General features: G+C 39.4%; 1 protein-coding gene across 4 annotated transcripts in view; it reads right to left on the bottom strand.

The window, feature by feature from the left end:
- The window catches only part of LOC121387410 (supervillin-like), a 220021-nt gene that overhangs the window by 167816 nt on the left and 25116 nt on the right, over positions 1-27089 (bottom strand). For all 4 annotated transcript variants that reach the window (XM_041518514.1, XM_041518515.1, XM_041518517.1 and 1 more), the window contains exons 2-5: positions 16802-16912; positions 10359-10437; positions 8121-8498; positions 4252-6837 (exon numbers count right to left, since the gene is read on the bottom strand). In XM_041518514.1, the coding sequence (XP_041374448.1) occupies positions 4252-6837; positions 8121-8498; positions 10359-10366 (2972 nt within the window). In that variant the 5' untranslated portion in view covers positions 10367-10437; positions 16802-16912. The remainder of the gene's footprint in view (positions 1-4251; positions 6838-8120; positions 8499-10358; positions 10438-16801; positions 16913-27089) is intronic.

Genomic DNA, 27089 nt, shown 5'->3' with positions numbered 1-27089 from the left:
TGTCGGTAATTAACTTCATGAACATTACCGAGCTTTCCCTTAAAATAGACTGCAGTTCACTAGAGCAATAGGGACACACATCATTTGGTACAAAAACCAGTGTACTTTCCAGAGTTATCCTCCTTACATGTATATATGGCGGCAAAACATGTACTTTCAGTTTTATCGTAGTGATCTGTTGTCAGTGTTGATAAATAAAGTTGTTGTCTGTGCACAAAACCATGCTGTACAGTGCCATACAGTGACAGTCAAACAGCTTTCACTCTCTACTAAGGGAATATTTCGTTTTGGTGCTATGTAGTTTGATTGGCATGTTGCGACGTACAAAACGTCTAAAACGTGAAAAACGAAGTTTGTAAAATAATTTTCTTTTGTTCAGATATTGTACATTATTGTTCTCATGTGCTGAAAGTAAGAAATACTTCAATATTTATAACTTGTTTTTCATGGGTCGACTTATAAACGGGTCAATAAAAAAATACGTTTTCAGGGCTTGAAATTAGGGACTCGACTTATAGCCGAGATCGACTTACAGGCGAAGATATATGGTACATGTACCTGTGGCTATTATTAATACCACGAACCCACAATAGATTCTACAAACATACTGTATTAGAGTGTCTGACGATACCTTTACCTAAGGCAAAGGTTAAATTTTTTTTAAAACACACACAAAAAAACAACATTTGTTTGGTAATTCTATGGCTTTTCAAATTGTATCTCTGCACAAGGATGAGCTGAAGAGGTATTTTGTAAAAATTTCACCGAATGTCTGTATTTTTCCTACATCCCAATTTTGTACTTCTGTCTATGAGATGACTGTCATTCTACATCTAAACATGCTACAAAACAAGACAGACGCAATATTTTTTCAAGGCATAATTTCGTTTCTTCCTTTACACAATTGTTTTGTTGGTGCTGGGGCTTTTTAAATAAATTAAATAAAATGGATATGGATACAGGGGGAGATAGTCACAGTGTAAGAGTAGGTTGTGGGGGTACATATTTGTATTAATTGTAAGCAACAGATAATGGAAACAAAGTTGACAGGATTAAAATCCACCACCAAAATTTTTTAATAAATAAAAATTACATGAAAAACAATGTCTTGTTTAGAACATATATTGGTGTCTGTATATCCAATGTCATCCTGATGTTTATAGGTAGTATTAAACCAAATAACTTCCGGCTGGGTCAAAGTTCAAGGTGCACCCAACTTTTGATAAAGAAAATTAAGTTAAAACCACAAGTCCTGTGATTGGTGATAAATGTGAGTGTGTTGGTTGTAAAAGAAATTAGTTTTATATGAGCAAAATATGTATGCAATTTTAGTTCATCTAATACCACTGTGTCAAGTAGCTTTGTGCTTGAAACATGTATGGGGTACCTGTAAAAAAACAAAAACAATTTGAATTTTGTGCGTAACTAGGGTAGTGATAGACACTACCCGTTATCTCTGAAAAGAGCAGCTTGACCCCCAATTTCTTCTGATTCACTTTATGGGTGAGGGGTGGCAGTATTTAAATCTGTGGTGTTTATGTCGACTGACATTTGGATGACCAGAAACACATTCACTATATCTATATATATATATATATATATATATATACACACACACACACACACACACAAACACTGATTGTTTAATCACACCACTAGAGCATGCCATGGTGTACCGGTTAGAATGAGAAATAGCTCAATTGGCTCACTAACAGGGATCCATCAGAGATCGACCGCGCATCAGGCAAGTGCTTCATCACTGGGTTACATTCAGCCTTCTAAACAAGAAAATGTATTTATGCAATTTTAATTACTAAAAGGGCTCTGTTCCTTGGACACATCATAACAGCAGCAAATTTAGGTCAGTCGAGACCAACTGGATTCATCTTATTTAATGCTGAGGTAAGAAGAACAATTTACAGAATGCGTTTTACGATCGGTTTTCGCCAAGCATCACACAACACAGTGTGTTCACAGCCAGATTCCACCGATTGTTGAAGTCATTAGTCAGCAGACTCCAGGTGTTTGGCTTTCTTCCACAACACAACACATCACAGAAAAAAAACACACTTCCAGGTTTCTCGCTTCCATAAACAACAGAGACTGGGATGTAGCCCAGTGGTAGAGCGATCGCCCGAGGAGCAAACGGTCACAGAATCCATCACTGTCGATGGACTAGGTTTTTTTCTACATCCCAACCAGTGCCCCACGACTAGTATGTCAAAGGCAGTGGCATATACTGTCCTGTCTATGGGAAAGTGCACATAAAAGATTCCTTGCTGCTTTTTATGGTAGGAGTAGTCTGTCTATATGATGGTCGTGTTTCATCTCTTTCCCTCTGGGGGGCAGGATATAGCCCAGTGGTAAAGCATTTGCTTGATGTGCGGTCGGTTTGGGATCGATCCCCGTCAGTGGGCCCACTGGGCTATTTCTCCCTCCAGCCAGTTCACCACAACTGGTATATCAAAGGCCGTGGTATGTGTTATCCTGTCTGTGGTGGGATGGTGCATATAAAAGATCCCTAGCTGCTAATCAAAAAGAGTAGCCCATGAAGTGGCGACAACAGGTTTCCTCTCTCTATATCTGTGTGGTCCTTAACCATATGTCCAATGCCATATAACCGTAATTTAAATGTGTTGAGTGTGTCGTTAAATAAAAACATTTCCTTCCTTTCTCTCTGTTGATGACCAAGTGTCAAAATAACCATATATTAGAAACCATACAGATGCAGGCTTTCTGCCAGAAGATAATTTGAGGGTAGGTAATGAAATAGAACTGGATCATGAGTGCCCCTATTAGATGGTTATGGGATTGGAATCTTTTGAAACTGGACACTGCATTTCATGTACTGTGACACATTTTAAGCAGCATTTCTGTTAAAATGAACCGGCCTCGGTGGCGTCGTGGTTAGGCCATCGGTCTACAGGCTGGTAGGTACTGGGTTCGGATCCCAGTCGAGGCATGGGATTTTTAATCCAGATACCGACTCCAAACCCTGAGTGAGTGCTCCGCAAGGCTCAATGGGTAGGTGTAAACCACTTGCACTGACCAGTGATCCATAACTGGTTCAACAAAGGCCATGGTTTGTGCTATCCTGCCTGTGGGAAGTGCAAATAAAAGATCCCTTGCTGCTAATCGGAAAGAGTAGTCCATGTAGTGGCGACAGCGGGTTTCCTCTCAAAATCTATGTGGTCCTTAACCATATGTTTGATGCCATATAACCGTAAATAAAATGTGTTGAGTGCATCGTTAAATAAAACATTTCTTTCTTTGTTACAATGATCTGTCTAAAAATTATTAAAATGTATCAATTAATTTCCAAAATATATATCCTGGGAAGGGGGACCCGCTGTTAGATGTGCTACAGGCCCCTGGTAGATGTGCTACAGGCCCCGCAGATCATTAAACTGGCTCTGGTTACTAGATAACATTTGTTGTTGTATCATGTTCTGATGGTACTGGAATCTCTCATCCAGTTTCATCCCAGAGTAAGTGCACAAGCAGTTTAACAGTATATCTAAACGTGCTACAACTTTACACTCAGTGCACTGTAGTCTGTGTAACCCATGCTAAAGTTCGAATCTTGGTATTGGGGCAAACTCTACTGTTTCCGTGACCTTTTCTGACAAAGGCACTAGATAACAATTACACACATGGCTGTAGTGTAAATAACACAATGTTGACACAAGATATCACCACATAACATTTTTTTTTTTTTTTTTTTTTTTTTTTTTTTATGAAAGAAAATAGACAGATGAAAATTACTCATCACAACATGAATTACTGCACAAAACAATACGACCAACTAGACATGATTTTTTTTTTTTTTTTTTTCCCCCTTCTGATAATAACATTCTGATTAATTAAACATCAGTTACATTTGACCAGTTATGAAATATAGTGTTAGAGGAGACCTGCCACATTTCTTCATTAGCAGCAAAGAAGGGATCTTTTATATACATTTTTCAACAGGACAGTTAGAGGGCACTGGTTGAGACAAAAAACCCAACCCAATCAGATAATGGGATACCTACCAAATAGTAGCAAAGGATCTTTCATATGCACTTCATCAGACAGAACAGCATATACCATAACCTTTGATAAATTCTTCATGGGGCACTGGCTGCAATGGTGGTGGGGGATATGGGTCCAATAAGGGCGATCATTTCACATCAGGCATTCAGCGTTCTACAGCTGTGCTATATCTCACATAAAATACCAACTTTGAAAAGTAAAAACTAGTTTCCTTACCTTTTTAAATCACTGTAGGCTCCCGCTTTCAGCTTATCTCCCTTTCCCTTACTGGACAACGAACGAACGAGTTTCTTCTTTTTTAACGACCTACGAACCAAACCTTCGTTAACAACAGCCTTCTTCACAACTGGCGAAGGGGTAGGCAACTCTAAATCCAAATCGGAGAGGTAGTTGGCATTCTGTTCGAGCAGGTCATCCAGATTGCCAGGGCTTGTGTTCGTCTGTGGAGACTTTAGTAAGTCGTCGGCTGGATTAGATATCAAGAAGGAATGGGACTTGGAGAGATGCGAGAGGTCATCACCTTCCTTGCTGGTTTTGTTTCTCGGTTCAGTTACGTTACGATCACCTGCCGCCTTGAACACACCACATTCTCCAGCTGGCCTGTAGCTTCCAATCTGTTGTAGTTTCAACTGGTCCAAGCCCGACTTCGATTTACTAACACCATTCTGTTTTTGTGCTACCCCGGAATACTCAGAAACATTGCTGTGGGACCGAACAACTCCATGACCTTTTGGTGATGTGGTCGCATCGCTGTTTGACCTCTTGACCCTGGTAACCAGCCCACCAGCAGATTGTGACTGGGAAGGCCTGGTCTGTTTTGTCCCAATTATTGACGCTTCATTAGAAGAGATGAGCTTGCTTTGCAGATTGTCACATTTCTGTTTCTCAAATCTATTAGAAATTGGCGAATCGTTTTTCACATTGACACATGTTTGTTTCTCAAATCTATTAGAAACTGGTGAATCTTTTTGCTCATTTTGATGTGTTTGTTTTTGATATCTATCAGAAATGGCTGAATCTTTCTGCCGATTGCCGAGTATCTGTTTGTCACTCCTATCAGCAGCTGGCGACTCCCTCGAGGAAGAAGACATGGAACTGGACGTCTTCAAGTATGGCCGAGGACTGTTACCATCACCGCTGTTGGAAGCAGGAGACTCTCTGGACGAAGCTCTCCTTTGTATGGAAGACTTATCCGTTGGCTTTGGAGCATCGACCTTCAAAGAAGATGACCTTCTAACATTGACAGTCGTGGCTGGAGGTTTTGTCACTGGGGAATGCCCGACGTCGGTTAGTTTGTCCTCGAAAGATTGACGGGAAGAAGAATCGGAGCCATTGCGTAGAGACCGAGCCTGGGAATGAATGAAGTCCTGCAGTCGCTGTTCCTTCTCCTTCAAGCTCTGCACGGGTATGTCTGGAAGTCGGCGCCGGGGCATCCGGAGCCGGTTCGTCTGCAAGTTTGTCTTACTGGAATCGGTTACCACTCTGTCGCTCACATTCACATCACCAGCATGTGGCGCGACAGTCTTCGCATCTTCTGGTTTCTCTTTAGTCTGAGCTGGACCGAGGAATAGCGAGGGCTTCAAAACAGCCTGCTGCTCTGAAGCAGATTGTGAATCGCTCGACTGGACGTTTGAAATGGTTGCCAGTTGCCGGCGCCGCTCTTCTTTGTACCTGGCTATCCGATCAGCTCTCCTGACCGCATCCTGCTCGTCTGCACTATTCGCGTCAGAGGTCTCGCTAGATTGTCGCACGACACCCGTGTTGGTATTTTTGTTTTCTATGATTTTGGCTGAAGACGTCTTTGACAGGGATTCCTTACCTGCAGAAACGCTATCCCCCTTGTTGGTCTTAGAATGATGTGAATCTGTTACCAAAATCTTGTTGTCAGTTCTAGGTACATCATCTATCTGATCTATTTTGGCTATTGTATGTGCCGATCTCTCACTAAAACCCACGTACGGACTTTCATTTTTCAAGTCACGTAAATATTTCTTTTTCCGATCACTAAACGGAACGTAACCTTCATCATTATCCGAGGAATTTCTCTTTGCATCATATTCTTTCTTTCTCTCACTGTATGGGACATAAATATTACGGGTTTTGCCTATTTCGGCTTGCGTATTTTTAACATTACTGTCTAAATCAACAACAACATCTTTAGCAGTCTGTTTTTCACTTAATAATAGATCACCAGATGAATTCACCGTGCCGGCGTCTTCCACAGATTTAAGATTTCTATATTTGCTTTGATAGTTCGTTTCTTCACTCTGCTCCGATCCGCATGACTCTTTGAATGCGTGCTGGCGTCTAACCGATCGATGATCCACATCGCTGTCAACAGAACCATTTTCCGATTTGTGAACCCCGTCTTCACTTCTTCCTTTATACTCGTCCAATCCGATTCTCGTTCTCCACGAACTTCTGACATCGCTGTCCTGGCTGTTCTCTTTCTCTCTGCGAGAGGCTCTGTATTCTTCCAGGGCATCTGTCTTCGTACTGCTCAACAAACCGCCGCCCGTGTCTCGATGTTTCAACAAGTCATGTTCACTCCCACTGTCCGAACGCTTGTCGCGTTCCAGTCGCGGCGATTTCGTGATTTTGTGTCTTGTCGTTGTATCTCCCAGCAACAAGTTTTCACGTTCCAGCGAGGGCTCTGATGAGTAGCTTGATCGCGGGCTCCTGCCGGCGGAAGAGATTTCTCGGGACGACCGACGTGCGATGCTGGTTCTCGGAGACGAACTGCCGTTTCTGGAAGACAAGACGTCGCTTGATGGGACGGAAGAGTCGTCTCTCTTTGTAGCACTGGAAAAATATCCAATAAAACGAACTGATTTACGGTCAAATTTGTTTCACATTTCTAAATTTAACAATGTGAAGTTAATATTTGTGATTTTTAAAGTTATTGCAATGCACAATGGAAATAATGGCTGAAATATTGATATTTTGTAACAATTACTGTTCATTTAAATTTATAATAAATTTAAAGTCACACTGGACAGTCTGTTCAGCATTCTATTATAAAATATGACTTTGGAAGCCATTTATACAACATTACTGAATATTAAAAATTAAAGTCTGTTTTGTTTAACAACACCACAGACTTTGATACACCAGTCATGGTGCACTGGCTGGAATGAGAAATAGCCCAACAGGTCCATTGATGGGGATCGATCCTAGACCAACCACATGTTAGGCAAGTGCTTTACAACAGGACTGCGTAAAAAAACAAAGACAACAAAACCAATTAATGTTCCACTGTCTGTAACTGTCAATTTTTTTTTTCTAAAGCATGATATGGGCACGACAGAAACGGTTATATAGAGAATAACTAGTTAATGACGTCGGATAAAGCTATCCTGTGAAGGTAAGAATGGGAATTTCTCATTCGGCCTGAACAGGATAAAGCAGATATCCGAAGTCAGTAGCCAGTTATTATTTTTATCCTGCAGACCATAAAAATTAAGCGGAAAAGCTATTATTTCTGTTATTTCTGCCACATTGTACGATGACCTAGAGGTCAAATGAACAATTTTGTAATGTAGCTATGCATTTAACGTCATATGAGTGAAGTCAAAACGTCATAATCTGCTAGTATACGTTTATGACTTTGCTTAATCGGTCATCATAATCTGTCAGTAGAAACAGTGGTTGCAGGACAAAAACAAATTTTGCCATTTTCAAGGCAGCACTGCAAATGCTGTAATAACCATCAGGGAAAGAAAGAAAGAAACGTTTTATTTAACGACGCACGCAACACATTTTATTTACGGTTATATGACGTCAGACATATGGTTAAGGACCACACATATATTGATAGCGGAAACCCGCTGTCACCACTTCATGGGCTACTCTTTTTCGATTAGCAGCAAGGGATCTTTTATATGCAGTATCCCACAGACAAGGTAGTACATATCACGGCCTTTGATATACTAGTCGTGGTGCACTGGCTGGAACAAGAAATAGCCCAATGGGCCCACCGACGGGGATCGATCCCACACCGACCTCGCATCGAGCGAGCGCTGTACCACTGGGCTATATCCAAACCATCAGGGATTTCACAGCCTGAACCTGTGTGCTGAAATTACCTTGTTCGTGAGTTTATTCTGGATGAAGCGACGGAGGAGTCAGCACCTCCATTCCGTGAACTGTACGAGCTGGAATATGACGACCTCAGTCCCGGGGTGTACGTAGATGAAGAATCGACACTGTATGACTTGTCTGTACTGTACGACCGGTGACTGTCTGTACCGTACAACCGGTGACTGTCTGTACTGTAGGGCCGGTGACTGTCTGTACTGTAGGACCGGGGGGTGTCTGTACTGTAGGACCGGGAACTGCTATAACTGCTGGAACCACTGCTCAGGCCATAGTTGCGACGATAACTGGGACCAGTGTCGTAGGACTTGTAACTGCTACCGGTGTCATATCTTCTCGATGGAGAATCGTAGGTTTGGGATGTGTATCTGGGTAAAGAGAAATATTTCAGTGAAGTGTGTTTCTAAGCATCAGGTGTTAAAGAATAAAAGGGTTGTCTCCCTTTAAGTACCTGAATATACTGTAAATCATGTAATTAATACGTCATGATATTATTGCGTCCGTACATGAGTGAAAAAAAATGCGTATTTTTATTAATGCGTCGGGCAAAAGTCCACATCACATAAAAACCACAGTTGTGTTGTTATTATATTGTTTGGGCTTCATCTTTCATGTTAAAAGAAGTCAGTAGTTGTTTTCACAGCGGATTGTTGGTTACGGTTATATAATTTTCTAATGTTTCATTTTTAAAGAAATATATTTAGTAATAAAATTTGTTGATTATAATTTTACAAATGTTCAAAACAGTTTAAATGTATACAGTAATCCAGAAGTATAAGAAAATTTAAAAAATACTCACATCACAAAATTAGCTTTTTAAAAACAAAACATTTGGAACATCACTGTATTATATAACTGCTATGATATTCCAGGAAAGTGAAAATAGAATGGAAACATCGACACGAAAGAAAGATTCTTGAAGTATTCACAAAAAGACGTTTAACAAAAATTGTTTTTGTATTTTGTTTAGAAGTATTATAGTAAAATCCTGCAAATTTTTTGTATTGGGAATGAGACTAAACAAAATGCGTCAAGTTATTGCGTCGATGTGTTCGCCGCATTTTTCGCATTAATTACTTGCTCGCATTAATTTCATGATTTACAGTATTTATATATCACATATATTTGTAAATGGTTATTATTGCTATCAGTATCAGTCATGCCAACTTAATGATTCATTCATTTCAACTTATTTTCGTGCTTATATCCAATTAAGGTTCAAGCACGCTGTCCTGGGCACACACACCTCAGCTATCTGGGCTGTCTGTCCAGAACAGTGGGTTAGTTGTTAGTTGGTTAGCGGTTAGTGGGAGAGAAGAGGGTGTAGTGGCCTTAAGAACTCGCTCTGGGTTGCAGCCGGTACCGGGCTGCAAACCCTGTACCTACCAGCCTGCAGTGTTAATGAGATAACTAGTGTTTAATGACAGCCCTTATGTGTGCATTCATTCACATGTAAATGGTATCAATGGACAAACCCTTTGGGATTCTGGCTCGTGGACTATATTACAAAAATCAGTCATTAGTAAATCTACCACAGACCGGCCTCAGTGGTGTCGTGGTTAATCCATCGGACATAAGGCTGGTAGGTACTGGGTTCACATCCTGGTACTGGCTCCCACCCAGAGTGAGTTTTAACAGTTTCAATGGGTTGGTATACGGCCACTACACTGACTTCTCTCTCACTAACAACTAAACCCCTGTTCTGGACAAACAACCCAGATAGCCGAGGTGTGTGTGCCCAGGACAGTGCACTTGAATCTTGATTGAATATAAGCAAGAAAGTAAGTATAAATGAAATGAAAATATTAATGTACCAGTCTGCAGCATAAAACTGCTGCACTAAGTATGGTTAGGTAGACAGTAAAATTAAAGTTTGTTTTGTTTAACAACACCACTAGAGCACACTGATTAATTAATCATCGGCTATTGGATGTCAAACATTTCGTAATGATGACTCGTAGTCATCAGAGGAAACCCGCTACATTTTTCCATTAGCAGCAAGGGATCTTTTATAAATATGCACTTTCCCACAGACAGGTAGGCACATACCACGGCCTTTGACCAGTTGTGGTGCACTGGTTGGAACGAGAGAAAAACCCAATCAGTTGAATGGATCCAACGAGGTGGTTCGATCCTGCAATGCAAACATCTCAAGCGAGCACTTAACCAACTGAACTAAATCTATAGCGTTAACAATTTTGAGACAACACTGCACTAGAGTTACCTACCTTGACATAGCGGTGTCACTGTTTGCGTAGATCTTTGAAAATGGTTCAGGTGCATCTAAGGCAGATTCTCTTGAAGAAACTGAAATATATAACAATTGAAATAGACACATGTAGATATACAAAAATATTCACATTAACAATATAAATAAAAAAACGTTTAAAATTAATCATTATAAAAGACACTGAGTTCATCGACCACTGTTTTTAAAACATTGAGTAGTTTAAATGTTGAATCATGAACCATTTTAAAAGTAAGCTACACGCTAAAGTAAACAATATAATAAAATTGGTTTTGTGTAAATTTGCAATCGTTTGGATTACATACTCTTGGTAAAAAAACATATGCCTATTTCAGTATGTCTACAAAATAGTTTTTAAATTCTAATTTACAAAGTGTATACTGTTATTTCACTTCAAAGAAGGAACATCAACAACAGAAACGTTTCTATTAAAAAGCAACAACCAACTACATGTATACTGACACCAGTAACTAATGGAAATATATATTTTTTCAATATCAAATAGAAAACAATTATCGATGAACAGAGACAGGGCTGTTTTATGAAGCGATCTTAGTGCTAAGATCACTTTAAGTACCTAACTATACATTACACACTTGAATTTAGCGCTAAGATCGCTTCATAAAATGGGGTCTAGACAGTTAAAGCAACCAACAAAATAAGCCAGAAAAACTAAACTGCTATTCTAATATGTGCATACAGTGTCTCGCCTACAGGGTCAGCAAGGGCACAGGCTTGCTGAATGGGGAGACACTCCTCAAATTTTATCATTATCAACAAGTAAGGGTGGTGTTTTTTTCAGTCTGGCCACCTAGAAGTTGTAACGAGGTGAAGTGTGTTGTAAATCAAGGTGAAAGTCAACAGGTGTTGGCGACGTTGACGACTTAGCAAGTCAAATGTGACAGGAAGACCTTGCCGGCATTGGCATTCAGTTAAACACTTCGATGTTCTTGTCTAGAACAGCTGGAAAGTGTCGTCAATACATTTCACAGCACTCGGTGCAATCAGAATCAAACAGAAAAATCAAATATGCGAGCTAAAAAATATTAACTCTTCAGCAACTTACCTACATGTAAGGCACATTAAAAAACTGACAGAAATATATTATGTACACATAATAGATGAAGAGAGAGGCAGACAGACACAGTCAAGACTGGCAGACTCATAAACATGGGCAGATACCAAGATCGATTCCAGAAAGGCAGACATAGAGGCAATGCGAGGCAGACAGGCAGACAGACACAGAAAGACAGACAGACAGACAGATAGAAAGAGAAACAGACAGACAGACAGACAATGTTTAATGATCCTCAATTGTAAATGAAACATCAGAAACAAAACAAATTTTTAAAATTAATTTAAATCAAAATGAATAAACGATGGATCAACCAGTCAATCAAGTCAATTAACCAACTTATCAATAAATCAATGAAATGGCTTACGCATCCCTTCAAAAGTAAATAAATATATAGAAACACTACTGGATGTCAGTCTAATAGTGGCAATAAAGACAGTTTAACATAAAATCAATGTATATTTACATGAAAGAGAGGAAAATAAAAACATCCTACACAAATAGATTTACTTACTCAAATGTATGGTCAAACCATATAGAAAAAAACAGCTTAAACACTGCTGTTATATCACATACATCGCACACATACAATGCGATAATTTTAGCTTCTCTCTGCGGCATCAAGCCGAGTAATAACATGACATTAAGATTACCAGCGTGATGCAACCTTCGACAAGACAGACAGATGGGGCACGCTGCGTGTAATACAGCCGGTATCTCACACTGGGCAGGTGTTAATACTGTACCATGCTGGCTTGTGTAGTTTATATGTTAATCAGGGCTGGTGATTACAAAACTTCCCAGTCTGGACTACAGTCTCACACTAGGTGTAAATTGGGAGCTGGAATGGGAAATGAATTAACGTCTCTCTATGTCAATTAGTCTGTTCCAGCATCTCCACATCATACACGAACCGGTAGGTAGAAATTAGACATAGATTTATGAAATAAAAGCAAAATGACAACTTGTTTTCAACCGTAGTAAAGAAGGCGGACCTTGTGGTTTAAGGCCAGCTATCACTCTCCCTCTCCATCACTCTCCTGAGACTAGTTCAAGGAGAGTAATTTTAAGCTCCCCTTATCATGTGAATTTATTTGTCATCAGTATTACAATATCTAATATGGCTGCCTATAATCTAAAATTAAAGTTTGTTTTGTTTTAAGGACATCACTAGAGCACATTGATTAATTAATCATCCGCTATTGGATGTCAAATATTTGGAAACCTGCTACATTTTTTCATTAGCAGCAAGGATCTTTTATATGCAGTTTTCGACAGACAGGAAAGCACACGCCATGGCCATTGACCAGTTGTGGAGCACTGGTTGGAATGAGAAAAAAACCAATCAGTTGATTGGATCCACCCGAGGGGGTTCGGTTCACTAACGCAAGCACCTCATGTGAGCACTTCACTGACTGAGCTAAATCCCCCCCCCCCCAATAATCTAACTTAGGGGAGTAATTAATCACTCCCCTCAGTTGTTTTAATGGTGAAGTTTGAAAAAGTCATTACAGGCATCTTTTCAACAATGTGTCGGTTTACATGAATACCTGTACCAAAAGAAATGGCAGGTTGTAGTCTGACTGGCCACAAGAGAGAGAGAGAGAGAGAGAGAGATCAACAGAGAGAGAGAGAGGGAGGGAGAGAGGGAGAGAGAGAGAGAGAGAGAGAGAGAGAGAGAGAGAGAGAGAGAGAGAGAGAGAGAGAGAGAGAGAGAGAGAGCAACAGATAGAGACAGACAGACAGACTCTGTTGCGCTCTCTCTCTCTGTTGCGCTCTCTCTCTCTCTCTCTCTCTCTCTCTCTCTCTCTGCGGCTAGAGAAACAAGAACTGGGATATAGAGCTGGGGCCTAATTCACTAAACTCTCGCAACTTTGCGATCTCGCAGTGCAATGCTAAAAGACATGCAAAGAGGATGCTTTGCTGTCTAGCAGAGCCTAAGAGACCGTTGTGAATTAGGCCCCTGTACAGCAAAGGATGTTAAAAGATAAGAGGAGCTGCAAGATCAAAGGAGAGAAAGGAAAAGGGGCAGTGAGAGTCCCAGGAAAAATTAAATCGAATTCAAAAATAATAATAATATTAAAAAATAATTATAGAAAAAATACCACAACTTGAGTGAACTCAATGGAGATCTATACAATTTAAAAAACCTTAGTCCAGACTGGTTTCAACCTAAAGCAAAGCTTTCTAAAGTTGAACAGAATTGGGCAAGTCCCAATAATGGAACTGGCAATTAACCAATGGGTCTGTCAAGGGTAAGCATTCTCGTCGTCCATCACATTTCAGGTTATTTCTCGATCAACTCGGCTACCTATATCAGTGTATGCAGGTTTTAAGCTGGACAACAACACTTCTTCACAAGTTGATGAATTTGATAAAAAAAAAAAAAAAAAAAAATCTTTAGCCAAGTGCTGGTTTTAGTTAGCCAGACAAAATATATTACTGGAAAGAAATAAGTAAACACATAAATAGTAACAGTAATTTGAGTAAATATTGACTGCTACATAATCCTCATCCCTAGTATCAGGAAGTTAACTGTGTTACTGGCAGTCAATCCCACAATACTGACATTCAGTCCGACATGCCATCTCTGTATTTTATACCTGTATTCATAACTACTCTCTCGCATGTCGGTGTGAGATCGATACCTGTCAGTGGGGCCATTTCTCGTTCCAGCCAGTGCACCACGGCTGGTATATCAAAGGCTGTGGTATGCACTACCCAGGCTGTACGACGCACTCAGCACATTTTATTTACGGTTACATGGCATCAGACATATGGTTAAGGACCACACAGATATTGAGAGAGGAAACCCGCTGTCGCCACTTAATGAGCTACTCTTTTCGATTAGAAGGTATCTTTTATATGCACCATCCCACAGACAGGATGGCACATGCCACGGAATTTGTTACACCAGTTGTGGAGCACTGGCTGGAACGAGAAATAGCCCAATGGGTCCACCGATGGGGATTGATCCAAGACCGACCGTGCATCAAGCGAACGCTTTACCAATGGGCTACTACATACTTTAGGAGATATGTGGACACTGATATTCCAAACAAGAAAATGTCTTTAATATGTTATTCTGGGGATTTAGCTCAGTCGGTTGAGTGCTCGCTTGAGGTGCTTGCTTTTCAGAATTGAACCACCTCAATGGATCTATACAACTGATTTTTTTACTCATTCCAACCAGTGAACGACAGCATGTCCAAAGGTGTGGTATGTGCTATCCTGTCTGTGGGATGGTGCATATAAAAGGTCGCTTACCGTTAATTAATGGGGAAATTTAGCAGCTTTCATCTCTAAGACTATATATCAAAATTACCAATGTTTGACATCCAATAGCTGATGATTAATAAATCAATGTGCTCTAGTGGTGTCATTAAACAAAAAACAAACTTTTAACTATTAGTGAGGTAGGTTGAAAAAAACACCTACCTGGTCACCTATGCCTAGAAACATCTGACAGTGGCAGTGACAACAGGCCTCAGTGGTAGTGTGGTTAAATCATCGGACATAAGGCTGGTAGGTACTGGGTTCGCAGGCCCGGACCGGCTCCCACCCAGAGTGAGTTTTAATGACTCAATGGGTAGGTGTAAGACCACTACACCTTCTCTCTCACTAACCACTAACCACTAACCCACTGTCCTGGACAGATAGCCCAGATAGCTGAGGTGTGTGCCCGGGACAGCATGTTTGAACCTTAATTGGATATAAGCATGAAAAAAAAGAAGAAAAAAATGGCTGTAAAATCTGGACATTTTCAGCTTGTACAATCTGTTTATTATTAATTAGCTGAGCTTAAAAAAACCCCTCACCATATTTATTCCCCATGGTGCTGGTTAAGTGGGTTAAATATGTGCAGATCTCCTCATAATATACACTGACACAATCAGCTGGTTAAAATCAAGTAGATATTTTATCAGCTGTAGTGTTGTCATCAAGTAGTTTGAACTAGTTACAGGCTATAACATAAGTATCATCACAACCACTACTAGAGAGATAGCTGTTTATGTACTGCCATGTACATACTGCTCAAAACAATTTATGTAACACATACAGGTGCCATGTAACAATTCTGAAAAGCTCTAGGTGGGAGCTGGTGTTATGAAACATGTTACAAAACATCATGGGGGGGGGGGGGGGTAAGGAGGTGTTTTTTAAGATTTGTTTTCAAAACAATAATTTGTTTTTATTCACAACTAAATGTAGCAAGTTCAGTTCAGTAAATCTTACAGATTTTTTTTTTTCCATCTAGTACATGTATGTATAACTTATAACCAAAAGACAAAATAGAGAAAATCCAATAATGTGGGTCAAATTATGTCACACTGACAGGAAAAGGGAAGGTGAAAAGTGATAAGCATGCTCTTGTAAAATGTTACATGAGGGAGGGTAAAGTAAAAGCCATATTTTGCATAATCACTGTTCAAATGTTCACACACACACACACACACAAACACACTTTTTGGCAACTTCCTACACCGATGAGGTCATGGCAGGTAACAGTGAGGTGATGCAAAATGTGTTTAGACAAATCTGTGTGTTAAAAAAAACACCTGGATATGGCCATCTTTCATGTCTCCACCATTATTAGTCCCTTTTTGTGAAAACAGTCCCGATACATGTAGCAATAGAGTACCATGTATATTGGTGTACAGTGTGACAAGACACAGGTGACTCAGTCTTATCAGACTGTTGATATACATGTATATATTTTACTCTTCATTCATGTTAGGCAAGCTTGGGTCAGTCACTTTCAATGTATGTTAGTGCAGTCATCAGGTTTAACCGGCCTCGGTGGCGTCGTGGTTAGGCCATCAGTCTACAGGCTGATAGGTACTGGGTTCGGATCCCAGTCGAGGCATGGGATTTTTAATCCAGATACTGACTCCAAACCCTGAGTGAGTGCTCCGCAAGGCAAAACCATTTGCACCGACCAGTGATCCATAACTGGCCATGGTTTGTGCTATCCTGCCTGTGGGAAGCGCAAATAAAAGATCCCTTGCTGCTAATCGGAAAGAGTAGCCCATGTAGTGGAGACAGCGGGTTTCCTCTCAAACTCTGTGTGGTCCTTAACAATAAGTCTGACGCCATATAACCGTAAATAAAATGTGTTGAGTGCGTTGTTAAATAAAACATTTCTTTCTTTCTTTCTTTTCATCAGGTTTAACACTGATGGGTACTGGATTCATATTCCTTACTAACCCTACGTTAATATCTAACCCTGACCGACCATACCAACTTCTCTTTCACCAACCATTAACAAATAATGATGCATAGGTTAACAGTTCTACACTGAGCCCGCTGTGACCATTAACCCCTGTACTGGTTAGACAGTGACTTACCATCTTTGTAGTGATGTCTGTAGGACTGACAGCCTGGTGAGGACTGCTGGTGATCAAATAATGATGCGTAGGCTTGTAGTTCTACATTGTGTCCACTGTAACTGTGACGTCCTGTAAAGACAATAGAAAAATCATTAACAAATTAATAAAACTGCAAAACAATCACAGAAAATATGCATACATGTGGGAAAAGAAAGGAATGCAATACTCCTCTCCTTTTCCCCTGAAACTGTGAACAAATAATATTAAAGGGACAGACACTGTTTTTTAAACACTAAGGCATATTTCTCACTATTAGAGGCATTCATGATCACTGAAATCAAACACTACTCATATTTTATTGTTTAAATTATCCATTTCCGTACAACCGAAGTGTTTTTGTTCACCTTGGTATTTCTAATACCAATTTTTTTTTTTTTTTCATATTTTTAAAAACGTACCTGCGTCTCACTCTGAGAAGTAACAGTTATGGAGTCGCATTTTAATCTATTTTTAAGGGTATTTCATATTCCTTAGTGTTTAAAAACTAGGGTCAGTCCCTTTAATACAGATGTATAATAGTCATAATCACACAGTAATTATATTATAAGTTCACATGCCATGATTCGTTGTTTTCCATTATATTTGGGTTGCCAGCATCTATGTGTACCACATATATACATAAAAGAAAAAAACAGTGTTAATCATCCATAATGAATGACGACCGGCCTCAGTGGCGTCATGGTTAGGCCATCAGTCTACAGGCTGGTAGGTAATGGGTTTGGATCCAAGTCGAGGCATGGGATTTTTAATCCAGATACCGACTCCAAATCCTAAGTGAGTGCTCCGCAAGGCTCAATGGGTAGGTGTAAACCACTTGCACCAACCAGTGATCCATAACTGGTTCAACAAAGGCCATGGTTTGTGCTATCCTGCCTGTGGGAAGTGCAAATAAAAGATCCCTTGCTGCTAATCGGAAAGAGTAGCCCATGTAGTGGCGACAGCGGGTTTCCTCTCAAAATCTGTGTGGTCCGTAACCATATGTCTGACACCATATAACCATAAATAAAATGTGTTGAGTGTGTCATTAAATAAAACATTTCTTTCTTACCATAATGAACAAAAACAGATCCACCAAAAACAATGTCACATCCATCATATCACAATATGTAAGAAATATAATAGTCAACGTGTCAAATTATATGCATATCTAACTTTCCATAATTACCTATTTACAAGCATGAATATGCAAGAAAACTTTATATTTATTATGCAAAACCAAAATCCAGCCTGTGCTGGTGCGATATGCATATTTGTTCACAATTATACATGTATTGCCCATAATTAGTCCTTATTTAGTCATTAAAATAGTATGATGTTTGTATGTGTCTTGTTTGTGCATGTTTTACACCCAGTTCCGTATGTGGAATGTCTATATGCAATAAAGTTTTTATCTTTTTTATCTTTTATCATCCACAGTATATGTCCAGTCATGTTAAATGTATGGCACACATGCTCCATTTCAAATATCAACAATAGAACAGGTGTAATTCAAGATGTGTGTCGGATATAAACAATACTCCAGGTACACCAAAAATAGAACACTCCACAGTGGTCAAGAATACCAAACTTACCTCTCCATATTATAATACAGAGGCCTAATTCATAAAGATCTCTTAGGCTCTGCTAGACAACAAAGCATCCTCTTTGTAAGTCTTTTAGCGAGAATGGCAAAGTTGCCAGAGTTTAGTGAATTAGGCCCCAGGTATATTAGAACAAACAGGTTTCAAGTACCCAGTGTTTCTGCCAGAAAGACATTTCTGGGTATGGCACTATGGAACTGAATGCAACCACAGTCAACAGAGTGTATTGGGGGACCTCCCCAGTAAGAAAATGAGTTAAGTATCAGGTATAGGGTATAGTAATGATAAGAGTAATTAATTTTATCAAACGGTTAACTTAAACAAATAAAATCTGCAAACAATTTTGGGTATGGCGCCATACCCATTTTACCCTCTGGCAAAAACCCTGGTACCTGTATATAAGACTGCACCTACAAATCAAGAACTTCACCTTCACAATGTATACCAAACATGCTTCAGATAAACCCCACTATAAATCATCCATCGACTTGTCAAAAGTGTTAAATAATAAATGTATATATATACAGAAGTTTTAAAATGACATACATGCAGGACACTGGCTGTATTCTATGATGGCAAAATTGGGGAATTTCATCAGGCTTACAGACTGGAATTCACCAATCATCCTGAACAGAATAAAAAGTTAGAGTTTGTTTTGTTTAACGCCATCCCTAGAGCACATTGATTTATTAATCATCGGCTATTGGATGTCAAACATTTGGAAATTCTGACAGACAGTCATAGACAGGAAACCTGCTACATTTTTCCATTAGTAGCAAGGTATCTTTTATATGCACCATCTTACAGACAGGATAGCACATACCACAGCCTTTTGTTATAGCAGTCGTAGTGCACTGAGTGGAAAATAAATCAATGTGTTCTAGTCCCGCCCCTTATTGAATAATAAATGTATATAAACAGAACTGGATTTATTCTGCGATGGTAAAAATAGGGAATTTCATGACGCTTGCCAAATGGAATTCACCATTCGTCCTGAACAGAATAAAGTTGATATCCTACATCATTAACAGGTTAGTATCCTTGTCGCGTAATCCATCAAAACTGAGCGAAAAAACCCTATTATCCCTGTTTATTTTAGCTATGTTATACAATTAACTAAATTAACTGAATGGTTTTGTAACTTGTCTGTGGTTGTGACTTCACACAAGTCAAATCTTGTTAGCAGCAGGATATGACTTTGCTTTATCTGGTCATCAAAATGTGACAACTGAAACAGTGATTGCAGGATAAAATAGTTTATTATTGGGTGTCAAATCTATTTCAAGTAAACCACAAAATTAAAAAAGCATTGTTTATTTATTTCACAGTGGTCTAGAACTTTAAAGATGAATTTCAGGATGTCTAACAAAAGGCCCCAGAAACTGCATGGTCCTTCACTCCAGTTAATTCAGAACCAGTCTTTTACATCAGATCAGGGCTTCTAGATTATGGTAGCCCCACTCCCATGGCTAGTGATATTCAATGTTGGGCTAGTAAATAATTACTATAACTAGCCCGACGGCTAGTGGGAAAAACCCTTGTCAGTTAAATGCTGCATTTACATATTTTGTTAATATATCTTGCCCCCTCTTTCCACCCCCAATCTAAGGATTTTTAAGCTCAATCTCCCTCTTTAGGTGACATATCTGATTATTACGATTAGTAAAATTGTATTTATTTAAAGTGGGGCTAGTACATTTTTAATCATGGCTAGTACATTTTAAAAATCACTGATCCCATGGCTAGTGGATTTTTATATTTTTGCTATAAACATCTACTAGCCGTGGGATCAGTCATTTATAAACGTTACTAGCCATGATTAAAAATTCACTAGCTCTACTTGAGTAAATACAATTTTACTAATAGGAATAATCAGATATGTTACATGAAGAAGGAGATAGAGCTTAAAAAACTTTATATTTTGAGGGATAGGGTATAGGATATTCATGTTTACTTAAATGCAACATTTGACCAAAAAATGTCACTAGCAATCGGGCATGGCGATAGTAGTTATTTACGAGCCCAACACTGAATATCAATAGCCATGAGAGTGGGGATACCATAATCTAGAAGCCCTGTATTTAGTATACCAAACATACTTTTCTGGTCAACAATAATGTATATTTTATGATGTGTGTGTGTGTGCGTGTGCGTGTACGTGTGCGTGTGTGTGTGTGTATGTGTGCGTGTGTGTGTGCGTGTATGTGGGTGTCTATATATATATATATATATATATGTGTGTGTGTGTGTGTGTGTGTGTGTGTGTGTACACCAAACATGATCAAAGTAAAACGAAAATATCAGTACTCAAAATCTGTTACCAATGCACAAGAAACATATTTCAGACCAACTAAACATCAAAGCTCTTCAATGGTCAACAACGCTGAACATGTATCTAACGATGTGTATTTAACAATGTGAACATGACTTAAGGAAATCAAACTCTCAGTACCTCAAATCTTTAACAAATATAATACATGAATCTCATGATGTATACCAAACACTCTTGTATGAGTACTTCAAGCAGAGCAAACACTATAACTGTATTCAGCCTTCGCCATGAGCAAATTCTGCCGTGAGGTCAAGTTAACTCTCCTGAAATGATGCTTAGTGAACAATCAATTGAAGTTTTCAAATATAAGCTATTAAACATTAAACCCTATGACCTGACCTGACCTGACCTGACCTGATCTGACATACAATAAACATGATCATGGATATTCCAGAATCTCAGTAACTTCAAATTTGTTACGAATACAAAACACACATTCCATGAGGTATACAAAATGTGGGACTTCAAGCAAAACACCTACCTTAAGAATTAAAGGAAATCTCAAGAAACCAAACCTTTCACCAATACAACATGATGTACAGAAATCCCAGTACTCCAATACAAAACATGTATCTCACAACGTACAGAACATCTCAGTATTCCACATTTGTCACCAATACAAAACATGTATCTCATCATGTATAGTAAATCTCAGTATTCCACATTTGTCACGAGTACAAACATGTACATGTATCTCACGACGTATAAAAAATCTCAATATTCCAAATTTGTCACCATGCAGTACAAAACATGTATCTCCTAATATACATATTTAATATACATGTATGTCATATATACAAAAATTCACTTTTCCACTAATAGTATGTATACCAAACATTCTTCAGGCAATTTGCTATTAGTGAACTGAAATTTTGTATTGGAAACTATACCTCCCAATAAAGTCAACAAAATAAAAAAAATGCATCTCACAATACACATACACTAAAGATGATCAAGGTGCACTAAAATTTCCGTACTCCAAACTTTGTCACCAATAAGAAAAAAACATGCATCTCATGATGTACATGTACACAAAATACTACCACTCCACTTGTCACTAATAGTAATAAACAATGTATACCAAACACCTGTACTTCAGGTAAATCGAAAATTAGAACTACTACTCCACTTGTCATTAATAGTAATACACAATGTATACCAAACACACCTGTACTTCAGGTAAATCGAAAATTAGAACTACTACTCCACTGGTCATTAATAGTAATACATAATGTGTACCAAACACACCTGTACTTCAGGTAAACCAGAAATTAGAACTCCTTATTTGTCAGTAAAACTAAACATGCATTTCACAATGTATACTAGTTAGTACATACACTGAACACGATCATGGTACATCAAAATATCACATCAGTACTTCAGCAATCATGGTACACCAAAATCTCAGTACTTCAGCGATCGTGGTACACCAAAATCTCATCTATCAATCATGGTACACCAAAATATCACATCAGTACTCCAGAAATCATGGTAGACCAAAATCTCAGTATTCTAACAATCATGGTACACTAAAATATCAGCACTCCATCAATCATGGTACACCAAAATATCACATCAGTACTCCAGCAATCATGGTACACCAAAATCTCAGTATTCCAGCAATCATGGTACACCAAAATATCACATCAGCACTCCAGTAATCATGGTACACCAAAATCTCAGTACTCCAGCAATCATGGTACACCAAAATCTCAGTACTCCAAACTTGTCACCAATACAAAACGTCTCACTGATGTTTACTTCACATTTTACGTAGATAAAAAACCCACACACACATGAAAAACAAAAAAAACTGTGGCACCTGTGGCAGAAGATTAGACAACAGAACACGATAGCATTGAAGAGTGTCGCTGCTTCGCATGGCGATAAAATACAAGCACACCGATTCTTCTGTGACCGAAGACCGTGAAGCGCGATGAAATGGCCGGACGGCAGTGGGACACAAGCGAGGGCTGGGAGAGGTCTACAAACAAGACATTTGATCAGCCAGACGAACAAATATTGACGGGCTCTTGTTTAACACAGATTTCTACTTGTTTGAAGGGGATTCCGCCCTCCCAGTCCTCTGTGACCCACCACCGCAAAAGGAAACATACATTGTTTTCAACCATCGCACAAAATGTTCGACGGCCAATAGCCGGTGATTAATATATTAATGTGCTCTAGTGGTGTCATTAGACAAAACAAACTTTTAACTTTTCAAACATTGTTACCACAGATCTCCCCATGAAAAATATTGAGAGGAAAGTTAAAGTTTGTTTTGTTTTACAACACCATTACAGGGCTGCAGCTAGGATTATTTTTTTTTGGTGGGGGGGTGGGGGGGGAGCAGATGAATTCTACATGGAATGGAAGCTGCAATATACTAGGGGGTCTGGGGGTATCCCCCTCCCCGAAATTTACAAATCTAGAGGCTCTGAAATACCATTTTGCAGCCACTTGAGGGAGGTTACATACTTAAAAAGTCAATATTAATAACAAGTAAAAATAAAAACATTGGAGGAAGCAACTGACCCACTTGCCCCCTGCTAGCTAATGCCCTGCACTAGAGTACATTGATTTATTTATTAATTATTGGCTATTGAGTGAGTGAGTATGCGAGTGATTGAATATGAGAGTGAATAGGTGGGTGAGTATGAGTGTGAGTGAGTATGAGTGAGTATGAGTGAGTGAGTGAGTGAGTGAGTGAGTGAGTGAGTGAGTGAGTGAGTGAGTGAGTGAGTGCGTGGGTGGGTTTTATTGGGTGTGGAACAAGTGACTGACCGACCAATCATTCCTATCGTTACAAAAGGGAACAAACACCGTTGTCAACCACTGCTATCATTGAGAGAGAAAACCCATAATATCCCCACACAGGCTACTCTTAACAAAAAACAGCAGAAAATCTACAATATGCACTTCCCCATAGACAAGACTACATACAAGACCTTTTAGTGTACCAACTGGGAGGCTCTGGGTCCAGAATCTTTCTCTAATGACGTCACACACATACAATTTTCACATCTCAGACTCTATTAGAGCCTCTACCGGCCTCAGTGGCGTCGTGGCAGGCCATCGGTCTACAGGCTGGTAGGTACTGGGTTCGGATCCCAGTCGAGGCATTCGTTTTTTAATCCAGATACCGACTCCAAACCCTGAGTGAGTGCTCCGCAAGGCTCAATGGGTAGGTGTAAACCACTTGCACCGACCAGTGATCCATAACTGGTTCAACAAAAGCCATGGTTTGTGCTATCCTGCCTGTGGGAAGCGCAAATAAAAGATCCCTTGCTGCTAATTGGAAGAGTAGCCCATGTAGTGGCGACAGTGGGTTTCCTCTTAAAATCTGTGTGGTCCGTAACCATATGTCTGACGCCATATAACTGTAAATAAAATGTGTTGAGTGTGTCGTTAAATAAAACACTTCTTTCGTTTTATAAGCACCAGGCCTGATTAGAATGAGAAAAAACTAGTCCATCAAGGGAGATTGATCCTGCAACCTACCGTACCTCAGGCGAAAGTAAAAAGTAAAGTTTGTTTTATTTAACGACGCCACTAGAGCACATTGATTTTTAATCTTATCATCGGCTATTGGACGTCAAACATATGGTCACTCTGACACTGTTTTTAGAGGAAACCCGCTGTCGCCACATAGGCTACTCTTCTTTTACGACAGGCAGCAAGGGATCTTTTATTTGCGCTTCCCACAGGCAGGATAGCACAAACCATGGCCTTTGTTGAACCAGTTATGGATCACTGGTCGGTGCAAGTGGTTTACACCTACCCATTGAGCCTTGCGGAGCACTCACTCAGGGTTTGGAGTCGGTATCTGGATTAAAAATCCCATGCCTTGACTGGGATCCGAACCCAGTACCTACCAGCCTGTAGACCGATGGCCTGCCACGACGCCACCGAGGCCGGTATACCTCAGGCGAATGACAGAAAGAACAAATGAACACCCCAGCTACGTGTATATGCAAATCAATATAACAGCTTTAATAAAGTCATAAATCTCCACTAACAACAGATGTCACACACGCTATAAGAATTTTGTTATCATATTACATGTGTGTACATACAAAATTCTGTCTCCACTTTTTAAAAATATAATTATATATACATCAAATTCACTAGTGACACACCAGCACATTGCTTAATGATAGTTAATCAGCAGCTATTGTGTGTTTTAACATTTGATAGTTAATCAGCAGCTATTGTGTGTTTTAACATTTGATAGTTAATCAGCAGCTATTGTGTTTTAACATTTGATAGTTAATCAGCAGCTATTGTGTGTTTTAACATTTGATAGTTAATCAGCAGCTATTGTGTGTTTTAACATTTGATAGTTAATCAGCAGCTATTGTGTGTTTTAACATTTGATAGTTAATCAGCAGCTATTGTGTTTTAACATTTGATAGTTAATCAGCAGCTATTGTGTGTTTTAACATTTGATAATGATACAAGGAAAGTAAACGTTTGTTTTGTTTAGAGTACACTACAGTACATTAACAGCGCCCTCAATAGTTTAACAAGTAGCAGGCTCCAACAGTGATGATAGCAGGGGGCAAAGCGGGGGGTCTGGGGCCCTCCCCAAGAAACATTTGAAAAATCGAACCGCTGAGATGCATTCTCATGGCCTCTGTTAGCGCAAATCAGTCACTACGAAAAGTAGGCGGCGGCAAAAGCTGTTTCAGGCGGCGATTTGCCGCCGGAGACCGGGTACTTTTGAGGGCTCTGCATTAATTACTTACTTACTTAATTAATTAATCATCGGTAAACATTTGGTAATTCTGACTATAGTCTTCAGAGGAAACCTACCACATTTAGCAGCAAGGTATTTTTTGGGTGTAGCCAGTGCACCACGACTGGTATATCAAAGGCCATGGTATGTACTACCCTGTCTAAGGGATGGTGCATATAAAAGATCCCTTGCTGCTAATCGAAAAGAGTAGCCCATGAAGACGCGACAGCAGGTTTCCTCTCTCAATATCGATATGGTCCTTAACCATATGTCTGATGCCAAATAACCGTAAATAAATTGTGTTGAGTGCGTCGTTAAATAAAACATTTCTTTCTTTCTTTCTTTTGGGTGTACTTTTCAATCAACAGGACTGAACATACCACAGCCTTTGATATATACCAACAGTGGGACACAGGACGGGTCTGGAAACCCAGAGTCTGACCAGTTGGGTTTAATCTCACGAGCGGAACCCTTGGTCTTCAGAAACCTGCAACTGTAACACTCAGGCTACACCTACCAAACAGCAGCAAAAAAAGTGTATCTTGTTTAACGACACCACTAGAGCACATTGATTAAACAATCATCGGCTACTGGATGTCAAACATTATGACAACGTAATTATGACACGTAGTCATCAGAGGAAACCCGCTACATTTTTCCTAATGTAGCAAGGGATCTTTTATGTATACATTCCCACAGACAGGAAAACACATACCACGGCCTTTGACCAGCTGTGGTACACTGGTTGGAACTAGACAGAAGTCAATCAGTTGAATGGATCCACCTAGGTGGTTTGATCCTGTGACACATGCACCTCAAGTGAAAACAGCTACAAGGGATCTTTATATGCTCTTTCCCAAGACAGCACATATACCATGGCCTGTGATATACCAGTTGTGGGCATTGGTAGGAATAAGAAATAATTTAAAGAGTCACCAAAATACGACAGCAACATTGCCAATGTGAAATTTGTTAAACACAGTGCAAACCATTCAAGTACAAGAAGTGTCACTTTCCCACCAGTGAACAAATACAAATAGCTGGCTTCCTACGCAAAACCATAAACACCTGATCCCAAACGTCCACAATTTGAGCACTGGACATAGGACATGTTTTGATTTATCTTAAATCACATTTAATCTAATCAACAAGTTAACCCCCCCCCCCCCCCCCCCCCCCCCCCCCCCCCCCCCAACAGTAAAATTAAGTGTACGCTGTCTTTGAGCATGTCAACAAATCAATCAAGTTGTCCATATGATTATATTGATTTTAGACGAAATCCGATATGAGATAGGGACTGGATCAAAAGACGAATATAAGTGAACGTAAACATTATGAACCGAGTTCAGTGAAGCAAAGATACCATGAATGATACTAATGAAAAAACCCACCTACAAGCTCTAGGCAAAGCAGAAATGAATGTAATATATGCGATACATGTACTTGTATATTAGTACAGGGTATGTGGTATACAAATGATAAGTGTATATATGTGATACGAATAATGGTGCATATATGTGAGATATGAATAACATCTGGAGTGTGTGCGATATAAGGATAATGGGGTATATACGGCCTGTGTGAATAGTTTATTCA

This window comes from Gigantopelta aegis, chromosome 13 (genome assembly GCF_016097555.1).
Source record: "Gigantopelta aegis isolate Gae_Host chromosome 13, Gae_host_genome, whole genome shotgun sequence".
Lineage (NCBI taxonomy): Eukaryota > Metazoa > Mollusca > Gastropoda > Neomphalida > Peltospiridae > Gigantopelta > Gigantopelta aegis.
The sequence above is the reverse complement of the archived record's forward strand: the minus strand, read 5'-3'. Positions and strand labels throughout refer to the sequence as shown.